General features: G+C 47.0%; 1 protein-coding gene across 3 annotated transcripts in view; it reads right to left on the reverse strand.

Annotated features, from left to right (window-relative positions):
- Positions 1-20,004, reverse strand: part of pyroxd2 (pyridine nucleotide-disulphide oxidoreductase domain 2) — a 68,894-nt gene that overhangs the window by 26,250 nt on the left and 22,640 nt on the right. For all 3 annotated transcript variants that reach the window (XM_063071407.1, XM_063071408.1, XM_063071409.1), the window contains exons 5-10: positions 19,040-19,195; positions 16,474-16,627; positions 14,666-14,727; positions 13,361-13,458; positions 2,943-3,084; positions 178-312 (exon numbers count right to left, since the gene is read on the reverse strand). In XM_063071407.1, the coding sequence (XP_062927477.1) occupies positions 178-312; positions 2,943-3,084; positions 13,361-13,458; positions 14,666-14,727; positions 16,474-16,627; positions 19,040-19,195 (747 nt within the window). The remainder of the gene's footprint in view (positions 1-177; positions 313-2,942; positions 3,085-13,360; positions 13,459-14,665; positions 14,728-16,473; positions 16,628-19,039; positions 19,196-20,004) is intronic.

The raw sequence follows: 20,004 nt of genomic DNA on the forward strand, positions 1-20,004 counted from the left end.
ATACTACAGGTGTAGGTCCAAAAAATATACTAAAATCCATTCCCCTGTCTCACGTGTGGAGTCAAGGAAGAAGGACATTCCCCCACCTCACTAGTGTGATGTTAAAGAGGGAGACGGACATTTCCCCATCTCAGTGGTATGGTGTTAAGGAGGGAGAGGGACATTCCCCAATCTCACCTGTGGCGTCAGCTTGAGGAAGGTCACATGGGGAGTGGCGTTGGATAAAACCACTTTGCTTCTGATCTCTGTCCCGTCCTGTAGTACCACACCCTGGGCAGTCCCACTCTGGTCCACCAGAATCGAGTTCACCGGCTAATCACCAAAGGGGGGGGTGCAGAGGAGAGAGGGGAGAGAGAGAGAGAGGGGTGGGGAGAGGGAGAGGAGGCAAGAGACAGAGGAGAGATGGGGTGGAGAGAGAGGAGAGGAAGAGAGGAGTGAGGGGGAGGGGGAGAGGAGAGAGGGGGCAGAGAGAGAGGGAGACAAGAGGAAGAGAAGGAGGGGAAAGGAGGAGGGGAGAGAGAGGAAGAGGGGGAGAGAGAGGAAGAGGGGAAGAGAGAGGGAGAAGAGGGAGGGAGGGAGAGAGGAGGAAAGAGACAGGGGAGAGATGGGGTGGAGAGAGAGGAGGGGGGAGGGAGAGAGAGGAGGGGGGAAGGGGAGAGGAGAGAGAGGGAGCGAGACAAGGGGAAGAGAAGGAGGGGAAAGGAGGAGGGGAGAGAGAGGAAGAGGGGAAGAGAGATGGAGTAGAGGGGGAGGGAGGGAGATGGGGAGAGAGGGAGGGAGAGAGAGACAGAGATCAAGTGAACAGAACAACATAAGTTCGTCATCCTGCCTGCCTCACCATTCATGCAAAAGATAAATTATGCAAATATAAAAATACAATATTAAATAAAAGAATTATTTTAAAATAAATTAAATACTATAGTAACATAATTATAATCATTCTTTTATCTATTACAATTGTTACATTGTTTTTGTTTATGTATAATTTTTCATAAATTCTACTGTATTGTGTTTATTTAAATGCCTGCAGGAAAATAAATCTCAATGCAGAAGATGGCAACATATATGTATTTTGATAATAAATTTTACTTTGTCTTTTGACATTGATATTAACCGTGTCTTCTTCAAATTCCCTCCCCTTGCTTCCCTGCTCTGCTTACAAACCCAGAGGCACTTGTTTCAGTTTAGAGGCAGCAGGTCACAAGGCTCAGAGTGACAGGTGACCATCCCTCCCACAGCACCGCGAATCTGCCCAGTGTTGCAAGAAGTCAACAGGCCCAGTCTGCCAGACCACTCATACCCGGTGACAAAAGCAATTTCTCCGGAGAGCGACCAAAATAAAGTTAGCATAGAGGGGCTGAAGCTCTTTTCTCATTATTTATTTATTTATTAACTTTTTCTTTTACTCTAAGCATGATTTGTCTTCTTTTGCACCTTGCTTATTTGTCATCCTCTGTTTATATACAGTTTACCATAAATTATATTTTTTTATTTTCCTGTAAATCCCTGCAAAAAATGAACATCAAGGTAAAGCAGTATATAGTAACATAAACTTACGTACTTTGATAATAAATTTAATTTGACTTTGACTTCCTGGTCTGTTACCTCAGCCCTATTTTCCTGCACTGTCCCCATTCCCTTGATCCCCTTAATATTCACAAATCTATCGCTCCTCAGGCCCACATTTGGACTCATCAGGCTACCATCACCTTGCCAGCTGGTGACTCCCCGACGCCACAGGAATAAAGCAGTTCAGCTCCAGTGGGGAGACTGTCGCTCAGAGGACGGGGAACCTGTTTAACCAGACGTGACGGGATTTAACTCTGTGGTTGCTGCACTATAATGTTTCATTAAGTCACCAGAGGCAGCTGGAAGCCAAGACAAGGTGGACTACCCAAATTCTGTCTCCCATCCCCACCACCTCCCACCAGCACAGAGGGAGGCTATTTGGCCCAGTGTGTCTGTGCTAGCTCTTTGAAAAGGTGCTCCAGACAGTTATCCCTCACGTAACCTGATAGGCACCGCATTCACTCATTTCCCCACTGATGAACATTAACTACATGATGCATTGCCACAACCCACCAGACAGCACCTTCCAGCCCCACCATCACCACCAGCTGGAAGGACAAGGACAGCAAAAGCACCACCATCTGGAGGTTGCTCTCCAAACCACGCACCATCTTGACATGGAAATATATCGTCATTTCTTCACCCTCACTGTTTGAAACCCTGTCACTCTCTCCCTGACAACACCGTGGGTGTACCCACATCTCAAGGTTCAAGGAGGCAGCTCACTACCGCCCTCTCAAGGGCAACGAGGGAAAGGCAGCTCACTACCGCCCTATCAAGGGCAATGAGGGAAAGGCAGCTCACTACCGCCCTCTCAAGGGCAACGAAGGAAAGGCAGCTCACTACCGCCCTCTCAAGGGCAACGAGGGAAAGGCAGCTCACTACCGCCCTCTCAAGGGCAACGAGGGAAAGGCAGCTCACTACCGCCCTCTCAAGGGCAACCTGGTCTCACCTGCCAGCTCGCCCTCCTTCCCCTCACCCCCACCTTCTTATTCTGGCTTCTTCCCCCTTCCTTTCCAGTCCTGATAAAGAGTCTCAGCCTGAAACATTAACTGTTTATTCCTCTCCATAGATGCTGCCTGACCTGCAGAGTTCCTCCTGCACTTTGTGTCTCCCCAATATTTTTCTTTAAGCATTCATCCAATTCTCTGTGGAAAGTTGACTCTGCTTCACCGCCAATGTCGTTCTGCGTGAATACATTCTCACCGCCCCTTCTTGCCCAGCTCCTTTGGTTGGTTTTCCAAGCCTGTGTCGGCTGCTCCCAGAATCTCTCTCATCATCCTCTCCCTTCTCTAGACCCACCCCCCCCGACTCCACATTCCCTACCGAGAGGACATGAGCAGAACCCGTCCATGGGTGGCAGAGACTCCTACCTTTTCCGTAAAGATGGAGGCTCCGTGAACTTCAGCTGCGCGGGCGATGGAGTTGGAGAGGGAACCCATCCCACCTTCCACGTAACCCCAGGCCCCCTTCACACCCTCCAGCTCCCCCATCACGTGATGGAGCAGGACATACCTACACTCGATAAGAGAGAACACCTCATCAGTGTAAACTGTGACCGGTCACCCCCTCCCCACCACCACCACCTCGCCCTCACCACCACCCAGAACATACCCTCTTCTCACCACCGCCACTGGGGGGAGGTACAGGAGCCTGAAGGTCGGTGGAGTTGTGGATAGTGTGGAAGGTCGCATAGGTTACAATGGGACATGAAGGGGGTGCAGAGCTGGGCTGAGAAGTGGCAGATGGAGTTCAATCTGCCAAAATGCAAAGTAAGACACTTCGGAAAGCCAAGCCTGAAGGCAGAATACAGAGTTAATGGCAGGACTCTCAATAGTGTGTATGAACGGGGACCTTGGGACCCACAGATCCTTCAAAGCTGCCACACAAGTTGGCAGAGTTGTTAAGGAGGCATACGGGTGTGTTGGCCTTTACTTGTTGAGGGATTTAAAATTGTTTAATGTCATTTTCTGTACACAAGTATAAAGGAGAATGGAATAATTGTTACTCCAACACAAAAAAGAACACAATAAATATAAAACATAATAGATACATAGATTGATTGTACGTCCATAAAGTGACTTTAGGCTGCAAATAAGGCAACTGACAGGACATGATCAAGTAGTGGAGGAATTAGTGGGTGGAGGTGTTGATCAGCCTTACTGCTTGGGGAAAACACATCCTTTTGAGGCTGGTGGTCCTGGTGTGGATGTTACGTAGCCTCCTCCCTGACGGGTGCGGGATAAACAGTCCCTGATCAGGGTGGTGGGATCTTTCATGACGTTATTGGCTCTTTTCCAGCACTTTTCTGCAAATACTCTATGTCCTTGAAGGCGGGCAGGCTGGTGCCAGTGGTGCACTGGGCAGTTTTGACTGCTCGCTGTAGAGCGTGCCTGTCCGCCGCAGTGCGGTTTCCGTACCAGGCAGTGATGCAGCTCGTCAGGATGCTCTCTACTGCAGGTCTGCAGAACGATGTGCAACATTCAGCCCTCTTCAGGCTCCTCAGTAAATGGAGGCATTGACTGTGTAGGATGTGTTCTGGGACCATGAGAGGGTGCGCGTGATGTGCACTCTCAGGAGTTTGAAACTGCTTGCAGTGCTGTGCTGCTGATGTACAGGGGTGTGGTGTGAGGGGTACAAGATCTCCTGAAGTCAATCATCATCTTCTTTGTCTTGTCGACATTAAGGAGAAAGTTTTCTGCCTGACACCGGACCTCGAGCTCTATTTGGCAAAAAGATAGTGGCTATGTTGCCTAATGAAAATAGAGATACTAGGCGTATTATAATGGGTGTTCTGGTGGAGATTTCGATAGAGGAAGTTAAATCTCATTTATTGGGGGTAAAGAGATTGGGGGTAAGGGGGTAAAGAGATTGCAAGTAGTAGAAAAGGGAGAAAGGATGGTCGGTTTATCTATATTGATACATTTTGATGAAGTGAAGCTTCCTGATAAAGTTAGTTTGGGGTATGTTAGTTATAAAGTACAAGCTTATATTCCACCATCATGCCCCCCACCCCCGCTCCCTGCTTAGATGTTACAAAAGTCAGAGATATGGGCATGTTGCGGCAATATGTTGTGGGAAACTAAGATGTAGTAAGTGTGCTGGGGAACGTAAGTATGAAGATTGTGGAGAAGGCGTTAAGTTTAAATGTTGCAATCGCAGTGGAGAACATAGTACGGCTTATAGTGGATGTGAAGTGCTTAAGAAGGCAGCTGAAGTTCAACAGGTTAAAGTACAGTTAGGTGTGTCTTCTGCAGAGGCCTTAAACCAAATACTGATAAAGTGTTACCAGTCAGGGAACAGAATGTGAAGTCAGTATCATACTTCTATTACTACAGATTCTTTACTAATGATAAAATGGAGTTTGTGATGTTTACAACAGATGTGGTGAATTGTACTGCTCAGACATCTAGTCGTACTGAGAAAATTAAAATAATTGTGAAAGCTGCTGAGAAGTATCTGGGTATAGCTGGTGTTATGTGGGACGCTGTAAATGAAGCTCTGATGGGTGGTGTATCTATATTTCAGTCTCTTTGTGAAGGTACATAATGGGATTAAGTATGTTGCACTGGAATGCGAGAGGCCTGATTTCTGATGGTCAAGACTTTAAGAAGTTTATTTCTGATTTATCAAATCCACCTGATGTTGTAAGTACTCAGGAAACCTGGTTGTTACCACATTTAAGTTTTTCCTTGCAGGATTCTATTGTAATTAAGTGCGATAGGTTAGTTGGTAGAGGGGGTGGTGTTGCGAGTTTTATAAGGAAAGGGATAGGACAGAGACTTGTGGATGTGAATGGAGTGTATGAGGCACTTGTAGTATAGGTCTTTGATTCAACAGGTAGGGGCATTAAAGTGGTAAATTATTACAACCCTCGAGAAAAGGTTTCGACTGATTGTTGTATCTCACTAAGCGTTGTATGGTGTGGGAATTTTAATGCACATAGTTCACTGTGGGTTGTTCGCAGAATGATGGCAATGGTTTGATTGTAGAAGAATTTTTAGATATTTCACGTCTTGTGTGTCTTAATGATGGGTGGGTATGATATTTAATGTTCATAATAGTTCTGAAACTGCTATAGATATAACTCTAGTTTTGAACATTCTGGCTGGAGTGAGTGAGTGGGATGTCAGGGAGATGAAACATTGGGGAGCCATCATTTTCCTATATAAGCTTGGGTTTGGATTTGTATAGGGGACAGGAGGTCACTTTTAGGAGGTGGAACTTTGGTAAAGCAAATCGGGAGAAGTTTAAGGTTTTCTGGGCTGCATGTTGAGGATGATGTGGATTTCTGCAATGAAAGATTATGTCACATTATGCTGCAGTGGAAGTGATTCCTAGTAAAAAAGGGCATTAATAGGAGAAAGGCTGTACCGTTGTGGACAGGCAATTGAGGAAAGAAATAAGGTGTTTAGGAAAGTTAAGAAGTATCACTGTCCAAGTGACCTTATTAAGTGTAAGGGGTTTCTTCTTTTACGTTACTGCGAAGGCTAACAAAATGGCTTCTTTGTTATGTTACAATTAAAATGGCTTTCCTGTAATAATAACTGTGATGTAAGGAGTTCTCTCTCTCTCTCTCTCAGCTTGTTTGGGTTATACTATTGATAAGAGAAAGAACGAACTAATTGGGATAGATGTTATTTTTTCTTGTGTGTCTGAAAGCTATTGTTTTCACGGGCGTTGGGGGCAGAAGGCGGATGGGGGCAGAGAGTGGAGACGCGATGCTGTAAGCTGGCCAAGGGGATGGACCCCGGGCGGGAGTCCGAGGCCCAGGGTCTTCAGCGAGGAGAGGAGACGAAGACAGACTCGTGTGGAGCGTCTGGTCAACCACCGTGGTTGGTCCCAGGCGGCGGGTCGAGGGGGTCGGAGGGGATCGAATGGTGGAGAGAGGACCCCGTTAACTGAGCTCCAACTGTTGTGCACGAAGAGGTTGAACTTTGATAGGCTTGGCGCCTTTTACTTTCCTTCTATATTTTATCTCTATTAATTACATAGTTCCTGTAATATCTATAAAGTGTAATCATTTAATTGTATATGGTGTACTGTCTGTTATTTGGCGGGGTGGGGTACATCACACAGCATCCACACAAACTTGATTACCCAGTCTGGCGGGGCTGAAGGCTGCTCCCTGTAGACGACAGCGAGCTGAGCGAGCCTGGGGCTTACCGGGGGCTACATAAGTTTAAAAGGGCACAAGCCGTGGTGAGGAAACTGGCGAAGATTGGGAAATGGGTTTACTGGAGGTCATATTGTGATAGAATTGGAAGGGGTATATTAAACTTGGAGATGTCTGGGGAATGATTAACAAAAATGGCGGGGGGGGGGAGATTCATTGGGCTAATAACATTCCAGTATTGATTAAAGAAGGTAATATGATTGTTACTGCAATAGAGAAGGTTGAGTTACCAGCTCAGTCATTTGATGCAATTCATAATCAGGATAATGTAAGCGAAGAGGCGGAACAATAAGGTTCTAAGTGAATGCCCTGATGTGTTGGAAGCCAGCTGTAGCAATGATAGTATTAGTGATGCAGAGCTTTCTTTGTGTGAATTTAAGAAAGCTATTAATAGTACAGATCAGACAGTTCCAGGAAAGGATGATAAATGTTATTGTGTGTTTAGCATATGGCCGACAACTCTCAAGATAATACTAACATTTTTGAATCGTGTTTGGAGCTGAGGCCATCTTCCTCCCCATGGTTAATGGCAGTAATAGTGCCTATTCTTACATCTGGAAAATCCCCATCGGATTTTACCAGTTATAGACCAATATCATTAACATCCCATTTGTGTAAACTCATGGAACGTTTGGTAATAGGGCAGTTGAATTATATTTTGGAAAAAAGAGGTGATGTAGCATTTTATCAGAGTGTATTTCAGAAGGGTAGAAAGACTTTGGATTCAGTTTTGTGTTTGGAAGATGATATTAGGATAGCACAGGTAAAAAAGGATGTAATAGCAGTACTTTGAAACAAAAAGTATATGATATGTTATGGAGGGAGGGTCTTCTAATTAAATTATGGAAATTAGGAGTGAGAGGAAGGCTATATAATTTTTTTCAGCTTTTTATTTGGACGATCTATGCAGTTGAGGGTAGGTAAGGTATATTCGAGCTTCTATGAGAGAGAGGGAGAATGGGACCCCACAAGACAGTAATTGCAGCCATTTGTTATTTAATATGATTAATGATATTTTCTCTGAGATAGGTACTGGGGCGGGTAAATCACTTTTTGCAGGTGATAGAGCTTTGTGGATCAGAGGTAGAAATTCCAATTTAACTGTATATAGGATGCAATTAGCAGTTAAGGTCAAACAACGGGCAAATAGATGGGGTTTTAAGCTTTCAGTAACTAAAACACAAGGTGTACGTTTTACAAAGAGGATCAATAGACCTGTACTTAATTTGAAATTATAGTCAAACTCCTGAAGAAGTGTCAGTGGTAAGATTTCTTGGCATGCGGCTGAATAATAAGCTGACATGGAAGCACCATATCAGTAAGATAATTGACAAACGTAAAGGGGCATTAACTATTCTTGGGTGTCTCTGTCGTTATTCTTGGGGTGCTGCATGTAAATCTCGGTTGACCATTTACATTTGTTTAATTAGATCTGTACTTGATTGTGGCTGTGTGGCTGATGGATCAGCTTCATCTTCAAATTGAAAATGTTTGGATGTGATACAAGCCCGGGTTTTAAGATTGTGTTGTGGTGCAGTAAGATCGTCCCCTGTTTCAGCTTTACTGGTTGAAGTGGGACAATTACCCTTACAGCTGCGGAGGTTGAACTTGTTGTTAACATACTGGGTTAACTTGAGGGGGCAGAGGAATGATCACCCTGTTAAAACCACGTTGGAAGACTATTGGGAACATCACAGAGGAGTGTTTTTAGTTTTGGGTGGCTGGAATATCATGCTAGGAATATGGGTTTGCTGGATTATACAATATGTCCCACTGCAGCTTTTTCAGTAACCCCACTGTGGTTTTTTCCAATGGCTTTAGTTGATTTTAGGATTCACGATTTAATGAAGTCCAAGGATCGTGATCTGCCTGAGAGTCTGTTGGTTCATCAATATGTTAAAGAAAATTATTGTGATATATTAACTTTTTACTGATGGATCAAAAGATAATTTAACAGGGAATATCAGTGTGGCTGTTTTTGTCCCTGAATTACAGGTAAAAATAAAGAAATGTCTTTCTAACCATGTATCAGTGTATACTGCAGAACTGGCTGCCATCATTTCGGGCTTACAGTGGGTGGAGGAAATCTGTCCTTGCAAAGTTGTAATTTGTTCGGGTTCTTTTTCGGTTTTGACTCGTCGTAAAACAGGTCATTCTAGCAGGAGGTCAGATTTAATGCAAGAAGCTCTTCAAACTTCATTTCATATCCGAAGTCTTGGCCTTCACATCTGCCTCTTATGGGTTCCTACACATACAGGTGTTGAGGGGAATGAGCAGGTTGATTGTTTGGCCAATGAAGCTGTTAAAAGTTCATCTGTGGATATAGATCTTCCACCTAGAAGCTAAGAGGTTAGTGGGGGGGAAAATTAGGGGATTATGACAAGACTTGTGGGATAATGGGCATAAAGGGAGACACCTTTACAGAATACATAAAACTGTTGGATTGTTGGGAGAAGGGGTAAGACAAGAAGGGAAGGAATTAAATTGATTCGACTTAAAATTGGGCAAACTATGCTTAATTATTCCTCATATCTTGTTGGAAAACATCACTCTGGGGTGAGTAGATTTTGCCATCATTATGAAACAGCCGAACATATTCTTTTACAATGTGAAGCATACAAGGTTGAAAGAAAGCAAATGCAGGTTGCAGGACTATATTCGGGGGTTGACAGTTTTCATTTAAAAACTTTACTATGTTATGGAAGTGATTTTAATTTAATTCACAATATTATCTTCCATCATTTACAATCTACAGGGATTTGGGGGAGGGTGTAATTTAGTTTTCACTTGATGAAGAACTAGTGGGGGTTTTGTTTCCCAATTCTTTACACCACACTCCAGTCCAGTAGGTGGCGCTAATGCACCTTTACGTTGGACCGCCAATTGCCATTAAAAGTCAGAAGAAGGTGGTCAACTACTGGTGAGTCAGTATCCCTGGCCAAAACTACACTCCAAGCAACTCTGCAAAAAGGTTATTGAAAAGCACAAGTCAGGAGATGGATACAAGAAAATTTTCAAGTCACTGAGTGTCCCTTGGAGTACAGTTAAGTCGATCATCAAGAAATGGAAAGAATATGGCACTGCTGTAAATCTGCCTACAACAGGCTGTCCTCAAAAACTGAGTGACTGTGCAAGAAGGGGACTAGTGAGGGAGGCCACCAAGAGACCTATGACAACTCTGGAGGGGTTACAAGCTTCAGTGGCTGAGATGGGAGAGACGGTGCATACAACAACTGTTGCCTGGGTGCTTCACCAATTGCAGCTTTATGGGAGAATGGCAAAGAGAAAGCCACTGCTGGAAAAAAACCTCAAATGAAATATCGTAAACACAAAATACTCTGCAGACGCTGGGGTCAAAGCAACACTCACAACAGGCTGGAGGAACTCAGCAGGTCGGGCAGCATCCGTGGAAAAGATCGGTCGACGTTACAGGCCGGAACCTTTCGTCAGGACTGCCCCTTCCCCCTACAGTCCTGACGAAGGGTTCCGGCCCGAAATGTCGACCGATCTTTTCCACGGATGCTGCCCAACCTGCTGAGTTCCTCCAGCCTAGTGTGAGTGTTGCAAATGAAATATCGGCTAGGGATTGCCAGAAGGCGTGTGAGAGACTCTGAAGTCATCCGGAAGAAGATTCAATAGTCAGATGAAACCAAAATTGAGCTTTTTGACCATCAGACTTAATCAAAAACATCATCAAAAACACACCATCCCTACAGTGAAGCATGTTGCTGGCTGCATCATGCTGTGGGGATGCTTCACTGCAACAGGCTCTGGAAGGCTTGTGAAGGTAGAGGGTAAAATGAATGCAGAGAAATACTGCAGGAAATCCTGATGCCGTCTGCAAGAGAACTGTGACTTGGGAGAAGATTTGTTTTCCAGCAAGACAATGACCCCAAGCATAAAGCCAAAGCTACACAGGAATAGCTTAAAAACAGCAAAGTTAATGTCCTGGAGTGGCCAAGCCACAGTCCAGACTGCAATCCAATTGAGAATTTGTGGCTGGACTTGAAAAGGGCTGTTCACTCATGATCCCCGTGCAATCTGACAGATCTTGAGCAGTTTTGTAAAGAAGAATGGGGAAAAACTGCAGTGTCCAGATGTGCAAAGCTGGCAGAGACTTATCCACACAGACTCAAGGCTGTAATTGCTGCCAAAGGTGCATCTACTAAATACTGACTTGAAGGGGGTGATTAATTATGCGATCAAGTATTTTGTTTAATAATTGTAATAAATTTTGAGCAATTTGTAGAAATTTGTTTTCACTTTGATATGAAAGTCTTTTCTGTTGGTCAGTGTCAAAAAAAGCCAAATTAAATTCACTGTGATTCAGTATGGTGAAACAATAAAACATGAAAACTTCCGGGGGGGGGGTGAATACTTCTTATAGGCACTGTCTATCAGTGATAATAAACCTGATTCCAATTCTGAAATAGGAGGCGGCTAATGGCCCAGAGCCTTTGGCCTAACTCATCCATGCCAACTGTGTTGCCCAGTTAGTTCAATCTGTCTGTCTTTGACCCATAGCTCTCTGAAGCTCTCCTAACTATGGCCTTATCAAGATAGCTTTTAAACATTGATAATGTGCCCACCTCAACCATTGTTTCTGGCAACTTGTTCCAAATACACACCATCCTTTGCATGAAGAAGCTGCCCCTGATGTCCTTTTGAAATCTCTTGCCGCTGATCTTTGTCAAACCTATGCCTCTTGGTTTTAGCACCCCCTTATGATTATATACTTTCACCTTGTCTATGTCTCTCAAAAACATATACCCCCCTCTCATGTCACCCCTCAATCTCTTACGTTCAGGGGAAGGGAATATAGTCTACACAACCTCTCCTTGCAACTTGGGTCCAAGTCCGACCAACATGCTGGCAAATCCTTTCTGAACTCTTTCTAATTTAATAACATTTTCCTACAACAGAGTGAACAAAACCAGACACAATAGTCCAACGTTCTGTATAACCGCAACATAATTTCCCAACTGCTCTGCTCAATCCTGACAAAATGTTGACTCTTTATTCCTCTTCATAGATGCTCTCTGACCTGCTGAGTTCCTCCAGCACTTTGTTTGTGTTACTCCTATACTCACTGATGAAGGGCAGCGTGTGCCAAACACCTTCACTGCCCTGTCTCCCTGCGATGCTGCTTTCAGCAAACTATGCAGTTGCGCTCCTTGGTCATTCTGTTCTGTCCCCTCCCCAGGGTCCTGCCACTGTACCTGCTCACGACTAGTATCAGAATACAAGTCCTACGCTGGGTTCGATCTCCCAGGACGCATGGTGTCGGGAGCATTGTCAGAACCTTGGCCGATAGCACCACCTGCTGACCAGAGCCGCAAACTGCACCACACTGAAACTGACACCCATTAGTGACGGTCAGTGTTAAAAGGAAGAACGGGGACAAAAGGAGCCGCAGCAAATTGAATAGCCCAGCCTCCTCTCCTGTGCCAGTTCCCTCAATCCTTCAATTCCTTCATCTTTCAAAAGTTTATCTTCTTCCTCATTAAATCCCCCCCCCCTCCACTGCCATGCTCCAGCTTCCACACCCTCTGCGGTAGAGAATTCTGGAGGTTCACACCTTCTGCCAGAAGTTCCCTTGCACCTCAGCTTCAGATGTAACTCTGTCCTCTCGCTCAAGAGTCTCTCTCCTGTTGGAAGCATCCTCACGTCTCTCCTGTCACGTCCCCTCTTATTTCAGTAGACCTGTGGGGCAGTTTCTTCACACAAGGTGGGACGCAGTGGAATTGTGGAACTAGATGGAGCTGGGTACAATATCAGTGTTTAAAAAGACATTTGGCCTGGTACATGGATAGGGAAGGTTTGAAGACGGGCCAAATGCAGGCAAACAAGGCTAGCTCAGGGAGACACCTTGGTCAGCAGCATCCAGATGGGCCGAAGGGCCTGTATCCTTGCTGTACAACTCTAAGACTTCCAAGTGAGCCGGAAGAAACGTGCGCTGAACATTATGACCCTAATTTCTTTAGCTGCTCCTGACGGTTCAACCTTCTCATCCCAGGGATTAGTCTAGAGCAGCACCACTGCCTCTCCTGCAGTCCTATGCATGGTATTCCAACCCCGTACCATCATAAAGCGCCTTTCAAACAGCAGGAAATTCTGACAAGTTTCGCAGTCAGCGCCGGACAAGTGAAGTGCGTCATTATCGTAATGAAACTCGTGTGAATTCCCATTTGAACACAGCAAGCTCCCGTGAAAACTGCAACGTGTTAATGACTAATGATCATTCGGAGCTGGGGGAAGGAGGGAATCTCCTGTCTCAGCATGGTAGTGTAGCAGTTAGCGTCACGCTTTACACTGACAGCGACCCGGGTTCATCTTTGTCGGGAGCCTGTTTGTCCTAGGTTTCCTGCCCCGTTCCAAAAACATACAGGCTAGCGTTAGTACGTTGTGGGCGTGCTATGTTGGCACTGGAAGCGTGGCGACACTTGTGGGCTGCCCCCAGCACAGCCTTGGACTGTGTTGGTCATTGACACAAATAATTTATTTCACTCTATGTTACGATGTAAGTGTGACAGATAAAACTGGTTATATTTATCTTTACAAAGTGAAGCAGCTTTCGTTAGCGGGTGTGATTCAGAGCAAGGGGGAAGGTCCTACCCGCTCCCCGGGGCCTCGGGGCTGACCATGGCGCCAATCACTCCATCCGTGGCCAGGGTGGCCTTGAGAGGCTCCGATTCAAACCACTGGTTTAGAACCTGCCAGAAAGAGCATAGAATGACTGACAGCGAGTCAGCAACACAGAAACAGCTGAGGCTGAGTCGTAGCCCGTCCCCTGCCCGCCGGTCCCAGACAGACCTCTCCTCAGGGATTTCTGCTGGAGTTTCACCATCCCCTCCCCACTGACAAGAGAATAGCAGATGGCACTAATCCCTTCCTTACCACTGGCCGGTGTCCTGTTGAATGTCAGGGCCACGTCCAAAAGGGGGCTGTGAGGTCAAAACTTTCCTTGTGGGGAACAAACACACAACGCTGGAGAACTCGGCAGGTCAGGCAGCATCTATGGAGATGAAGGGTCTTGACCTGAAACGCGAACCGTTTATTCCCCTTGCTGCCTGACCTGCTGAGTTCCTCCAGCATTTTGTGTGTGTTGCTCTGGATTTCCAGCATATGTGCAGAATCTCTCGTGTTTACGCTTCCCTGGTCGGGAGCTGGAGAAGCCACGCCCGTCCTTCCTGAGCCTCCCAAGGACTTCTGGTGAACAGCGCGCTAGCGATCACTTTACACCGTCCCGTCACCTGCCATCCGCACCAAGAGATACAGGAGAACTGGCTGATTCAAATCAAAACTCATCCGGTCCCACTGAGCTCCGGAGTTAGCCAGTGTGAGCCCAGCCAACTCCTTGTCCTGGGCTCAGCTCGGATGGGATTCTCCCTGCTCATTTGTTCCTCAAGGCCCAGCCCTGATGCCAATAAAAGCAGAAAGCATTGGAAACACTCAGCAAAACATGCAGCATCTGTGGAGAGAGAAATATCTTTTTTGTCTCATATTTGGGTCCCTTTGTACTGGATGACACATTTTCTCCCCTCCCCTCCTTCCCCCCTCCCCTCTCCACAGGTGCTGCCTGTGTCCAACATTTCCAGTTTTTGTTTAAGGCCATTCAGCCCATCAAGGCTGCTTTGCCACTCAATCACAGTGATTCATGATTCATCCCAACCCAGTTGTCCTGCTGGATTTCCAGATGCTGCTGCACTTTCCTAATTCCCAATCCCTGCTCTCCCGGGGAAGGTGCTGCTGTGAGTGGCAGGCGAGGGGTGGGGGGCTGGGGGGAGTGGGGAGATAGACGCCTGCCTGGCACCAGCAAGCTGCTCTGGTCACATGAAGGACTGCGGAGCACGGAATGGGCCTCTGGGGCTCTCACACCAACGCCAGCTTCAAGAACGAAAGACGATCTGTGGTGCTTACTCGGGATATCGGAGCAGTCAGAAGTTCGTAGAATTGTGGAATATCTTTCCCCAGTTTCAGTCCTGCAAGACAGCAACACAGGAGTGGATATTGTGTTCAACACATTTGGACAACTTACTGAGCTAAGCAAGCTCTGGGCTTTGGCCTGTGGCATTCCGGGACTGCTACACCCACCAGTCCACAGAGAAACCATCTTGTTACCCCCTCATCATCACAATCCGGGATCGCTACACCCACCAGTCCACAGAGAAACCATCTCGTTACCCCCTCATCATCACAATCCGGGATCGCTACACCCACCAGTCCACAGAGAAACCATTTTGTTACCCCCTCATCATCACAATCCTGTTTATAGGATCTTGCTCTCCCTTGACCAGCTGTTGGATTTAGAAATTACGACGGTGACCATACATGGAGGGCCATGTGTTTGGAATGGGTTAGAACATAGAACAGTACAGTGCAAGAACAGGCCCTTTATCTGCACTGAACACAATTCTGGCTGAACTAAATCCCTCCACGTGCACATGATCCAGCTCCCTCCATTCCCTGTAATCCATGAGTCCATCTGACAGCCTCTTAAACATGTATATCATATCTCCCTTCCTATTAAAACATGGGTTCCTATTAAATCCCTCCCCCTCCATCCCCTTAAGCCTCTAGACCTTGGCTCTCCAACGCCTAGCTATGCCCCTCATGGTTTTATACACATTTATAAGGAGAAATATTTAAGGGGAACACGAGGGGGAGCTTCTTCACTCAGAGTGTGGTGTGAGTGTGGAACGAGCTGCCAGCAGAAGTGGGGGATGTGGTTTCGATTGCAATAATCAAGAGACATTTGGATAAGTACATGGATGGAAGGGGTATGGAGTGCCCTGGTCCAGGTGCAGGTTGGTGGGACCAGGCAGAATAACTAGAAGGGACCAGATGGACCCAAGAGCCTGTTTCTATGCTGTAGTGCTCTGTGACTCTATAATCTGGCTGGCATGTCCCTGGATGGTGAGAGGGGGAGGACAGAAGCTACAAGGGAAGGTCATATCAAAAGGGAGAAGGAACAAGTCTAGATGGAAGGGTGTACAGGGACTGCAGAGGGGAGAGCTCCTTCAGAATGCTGAAAGGGGAGGGGGAGTTGTGGCTGGCGGCAGGATCACATTGAAGGTGATGGAACTCAGAAAGGATGGACTACTGAGTGGGAGGCTGGTTTTTGGAAACTGAGGGGAGGAGAGGGCTGTTGGAAATCAGGGGAGATCTGGCCAATTGGCCTGTCAACCACGATTCAAGGAACAGGAGACGTCCATCGCGCAGGGCGTGGGATGTTGGGGAAAGTGGGAGTAGCGGTTGGCGCATCACTTTACTGCACCAGCTGGAAAATCAGGGCTCAGTTCCCCCCCCCCCCCCGCCGCTGTCTGCGAGGAGTTTGTCTATTCTCCCTGTGACCATGTGGATTTCCACCAGGTGCTCCGGGTCACTCCCACGTTCCAAAGACGTACGAGTTCAGGTTGGTAACCATGGTGACACTTGCGGGCACATCCCCGGACTGCGGTGGTCATGGATGTCTACGATGCATTTCAGTGTCCGTGTGACAAATAGACCTAATCTGTAGAAAGCGTGGTGGGAGGAAGATGTCTGAGGAGATAGCAGGTTCGGTGTGGAGGAACAGGCTGCCCGTTCACGCCCCTGTGTGGGGCTGTCTGTCCACCACGTTTCCTCTCCAGTGTTGACCGTGTTTCAGAACCAATTGGTCAGGAGGAATACGGGGGCCCCTCGTGGAGTGTGGGAGCTCAGCACGGGGCACGAGTTCGGCCACCTACCTGCCTGCACCAGAGGCTTCACGGTGTGCAGTGACTGGAGCCTCTGCCTCAGGGAGCTGCCAGTCAGCGATGGGATGTCCACTGGTACCGAGTCCAGGAGAGGCTGGATAGCTGCGGCTATGCGACTCGTCAAGGCTTCGTATGCAGCGTAAGCCTGCGAAGTAGGAAAGAGAAACACGCACAAACTTTGGAGGGACTCGGCAGGTCGGGCAGAACCCATGGAGGGGAATAAACAGTCGACGGCTGGGGAGGGGACCCCCTCATCGGGACTGGAAAGGAAGGGGGATGAAGCCAGAATAAGAAGGTGGGGAAGGGAGACGAGTACAGGCTGGCAGGTGATAGGTGAGACCAGGTGAGGAGGCAGGCGGGTGGGTGAGGGAGTAGGGATGAGGTAAGAAGCCAGGAGGTGATAGGTGGAAAAGATAGAGAGCTGAAGAAGAATGAATCTGATAGGAGAGGAGTGTGGACCATGGGAGAAAGGGAAGGAGGAGGGAAACCAGAGGGAGGTGATGCGCAGGTGAGGAGGAGAAGGGATGAGGGAGGAACTAGAATGGGGAATGGCAAAAAAGAGAAGTTTGGCGGGGGGGAGAAATTACCAGGAGTTAGAGCAATCAATTTCATGCCATCAGGTTGGAAGTGTTGCTCCTCAAACCTGAGAGTGGCCTCATCATGCCCTTCAAAAATGAGAGTGTTGTAGGAAGGAGACACCAGAGCAACGAAGCTATCTGCAGGAGGAACTCAGCGGGTCAAGTAGCAACTGTGGGGGTAGGGGGGAGTGACTGTAGAGAAGAATGAGATGAAATTATTCAGTTCCTCCCCAGCATTCCTATTAAACCCCTTCGCCCTGCCTGGTGGCTCTCAGGCAGACTCATGGTCATAGGGTCATAGCACTCCACACTGCCATCTCTGTGAAGAGGGCCAGCAGGAAAAATCTTGCATTTATGACCCTGGATTCCTGTAATAGATACAGATAGATAGACAGACGTACTTTATTGAACCCGAGGGAAATTGGGTTTCCTTACAGTTGCACCAACCAAGAATAGAGTATAAATATAGCAATATAAACCCATAAATAATTAAATAATAATATGCAAATTATGCCAGGAAATAACTCCAGGACCAGCCTATTGGCTCAGGGTGTCTGACCCTCCAAGGGAGGAGTTGTAAAGTTTGATGGCCACAGGCAGGAATGACTTCCTATGACGCTCTGTGTTGCATCTCAGTGGAATGAGTCTCTGGCTGAATGTACTCCTGTGCCCACCCAGTACGTTATGTAGCGGGTGGGAGACATTGTCCTAGATGGATGTTTTGTTCTGAGTACTGTACTGTCATGGGGCATAATTTAAAGGTGATTGGAGGAAAGCATAGAGGAGATGTCAGAAGCACAGTAGGTTTCTTTTACAGAGAGTGGTGGGTGTGTGGAACACACTGCTGGGGTGGTGGTAAAGGCAGATACATCCAAGAGGCATTTAGAGACTCTTAAATAGGACAGTCGATGGATGGCAGAAAAATGGAAAGCTATGTGGGAAGGAAGTGTTAAATTGACAGTCATAGAAAAGTACAGCACAGAAACAGGCCCTTTGGCCCATCTAGTCCTTACTGAACCATTTATACAGCCTACACCCATAACCTGCACCCAGACCATAGCCTTCCATACCCCTACTGTCCGTGTACCTATCCAAACTTCTCTTACACATTGAAATCTAGCTTGCCTGCACCACTTGCACTGGCAGCTCATTCCACACTCTCATGACCCTCTGAGTGAAGGAGTTTCTCTTCGTGTTCTCCTTAAACTTTTCACCATCCACCCTGAAACCACGGCCTCTAGTTGTAGTCCCACCCGACCTCAGTGCGAAAGGCCTGTTCGCATTCATCCTATCTATAACCCTCCCATCAAATCTCCCCTCAGTCTTCTGCTTTCCTAGGAATAAAGTCCTCAGCTATTCAATCTTTCCTTGTAACTCAGGTCCTCCAGAGCTGGCTACATCCTTGTACATTTTCTCTGTACTCTTTCAACCTTGTTTACATACTTCTTGGTGACCAAAACTGCACTCAATATTCCAAATTAGGCCTCACCAACATCTTATAGAACTTCAACACAACATGCCCACTCCTGTACTCCATAGAGAAGGTGTAAGATCAACAGAGATGTCAGAGAAAGTTAGAGGGCAGCACAACATTATAGGTCAAAGGGCCTTTACTGTGCTATAATATTCTGTGTTCTACGGGATGAATCTTCTTGATAATCACAACATCCTCACCAATTCCTGGGAGTCGCTGGCTCGTACTTGGTTAGAATGGAAAAGGAGCATCTGGAATGTATCCTGAGAATATGGAATCCATGCTTTGGAAGCAGACACAAGCCCAAGAAAGGAAATGACAGCAGCACAGTTCCTCACAAATTATCCCCATCTCACATCTCTTGCGTCATCCATGCAGTTCCACATCGACTTCATCCATTACCTCAGAACCGGAGTGAAATCGGATCATCCTCGGTCCCGAGAGACCCCCCCCCCCCTCAGCAGATCACCAAACCCAAAGGTGCCTCACCCCCAGCTCTACTCACCCGAGCGTCGTTCAGCGAGAACCGGGCGATTTGCTTCTGGGTCTCCTTCGTGTCGCTGCCCAGGAGGAGCGAGCGGGGCGGGTTTCCTCCCACGCCGTCCTCCAGCATCGGAGTGAAGGATGAGGGGTCGCGGATGTGCACCCTCAGTCCGTGTCTCTGGCACAGAGGGAAGAGTACAAGTTCTCCCTTACAGAGCGGACTTCACCCCCAAGTGCATCATCGGGCTACCCCACGCAAGGCATTCCGCAAACCAGCCTCCCCTCCACTGACTCCGAGTACACTTCCCACTGCCTCAGTACACCATCAAAGTCTCCCATCCACCATGCTCATTCTCTCTTCTCCCCCCGCCGCCGCCCCATCAAGTAGAAGATATGAGATCATGAACCACCAGGCCCAAAGAGAGTTCCAGACTCGCCAATAGACCTCTCAGTAAATCGATTTTATTATTGCCGCGTGTGCTGAGCTGACCTCTCTTGCATACTGTTCATACAGATCAATTCATTACACAGTGGATGGAGATTGGCAAAAGGTAAAACAATAATGGAATGCACAATAAAGTGCTACAGTTACAGAGAAAGCGCAGTGCAGGCAGACAATGTGGTGCAAGGCCATAACAAGTAGATTGTGAGGTCAAGAGTCCATTTTGTGTACTAAGCACAATGGTTCCAGAACATGGCTATTCATTGCAGGCTGCTCTCTATAGACCCAATCATTACTGTCACTATAATCATTCTACTCTTAAATCTACACTCAGAGGTCACTTTATTAGATACAGGAGGTCCGTAATAAAATAGTCACTCAGTGTATGTTTGAGGTTTTCTGCTGCTGTAACTGATCCACTTCAAGGTCCAACATGTTTTGCATTCAGAGATGCTCTTCTCCACACCACTGTTGAAACACGTGGTTATTTGAGTTACCGTCACCTTCCTGTCAGTTTGAACCAGCCTGCCCATTCTCCTCTGACC

The sequence above is a fragment of the Mobula hypostoma genome, chromosome 19 (assembly GCF_963921235.1).
Source record: "Mobula hypostoma chromosome 19, sMobHyp1.1, whole genome shotgun sequence".
In the NCBI taxonomy this organism is placed as follows: domain Eukaryota; kingdom Metazoa; phylum Chordata; class Chondrichthyes; order Myliobatiformes; family Myliobatidae; genus Mobula; species Mobula hypostoma.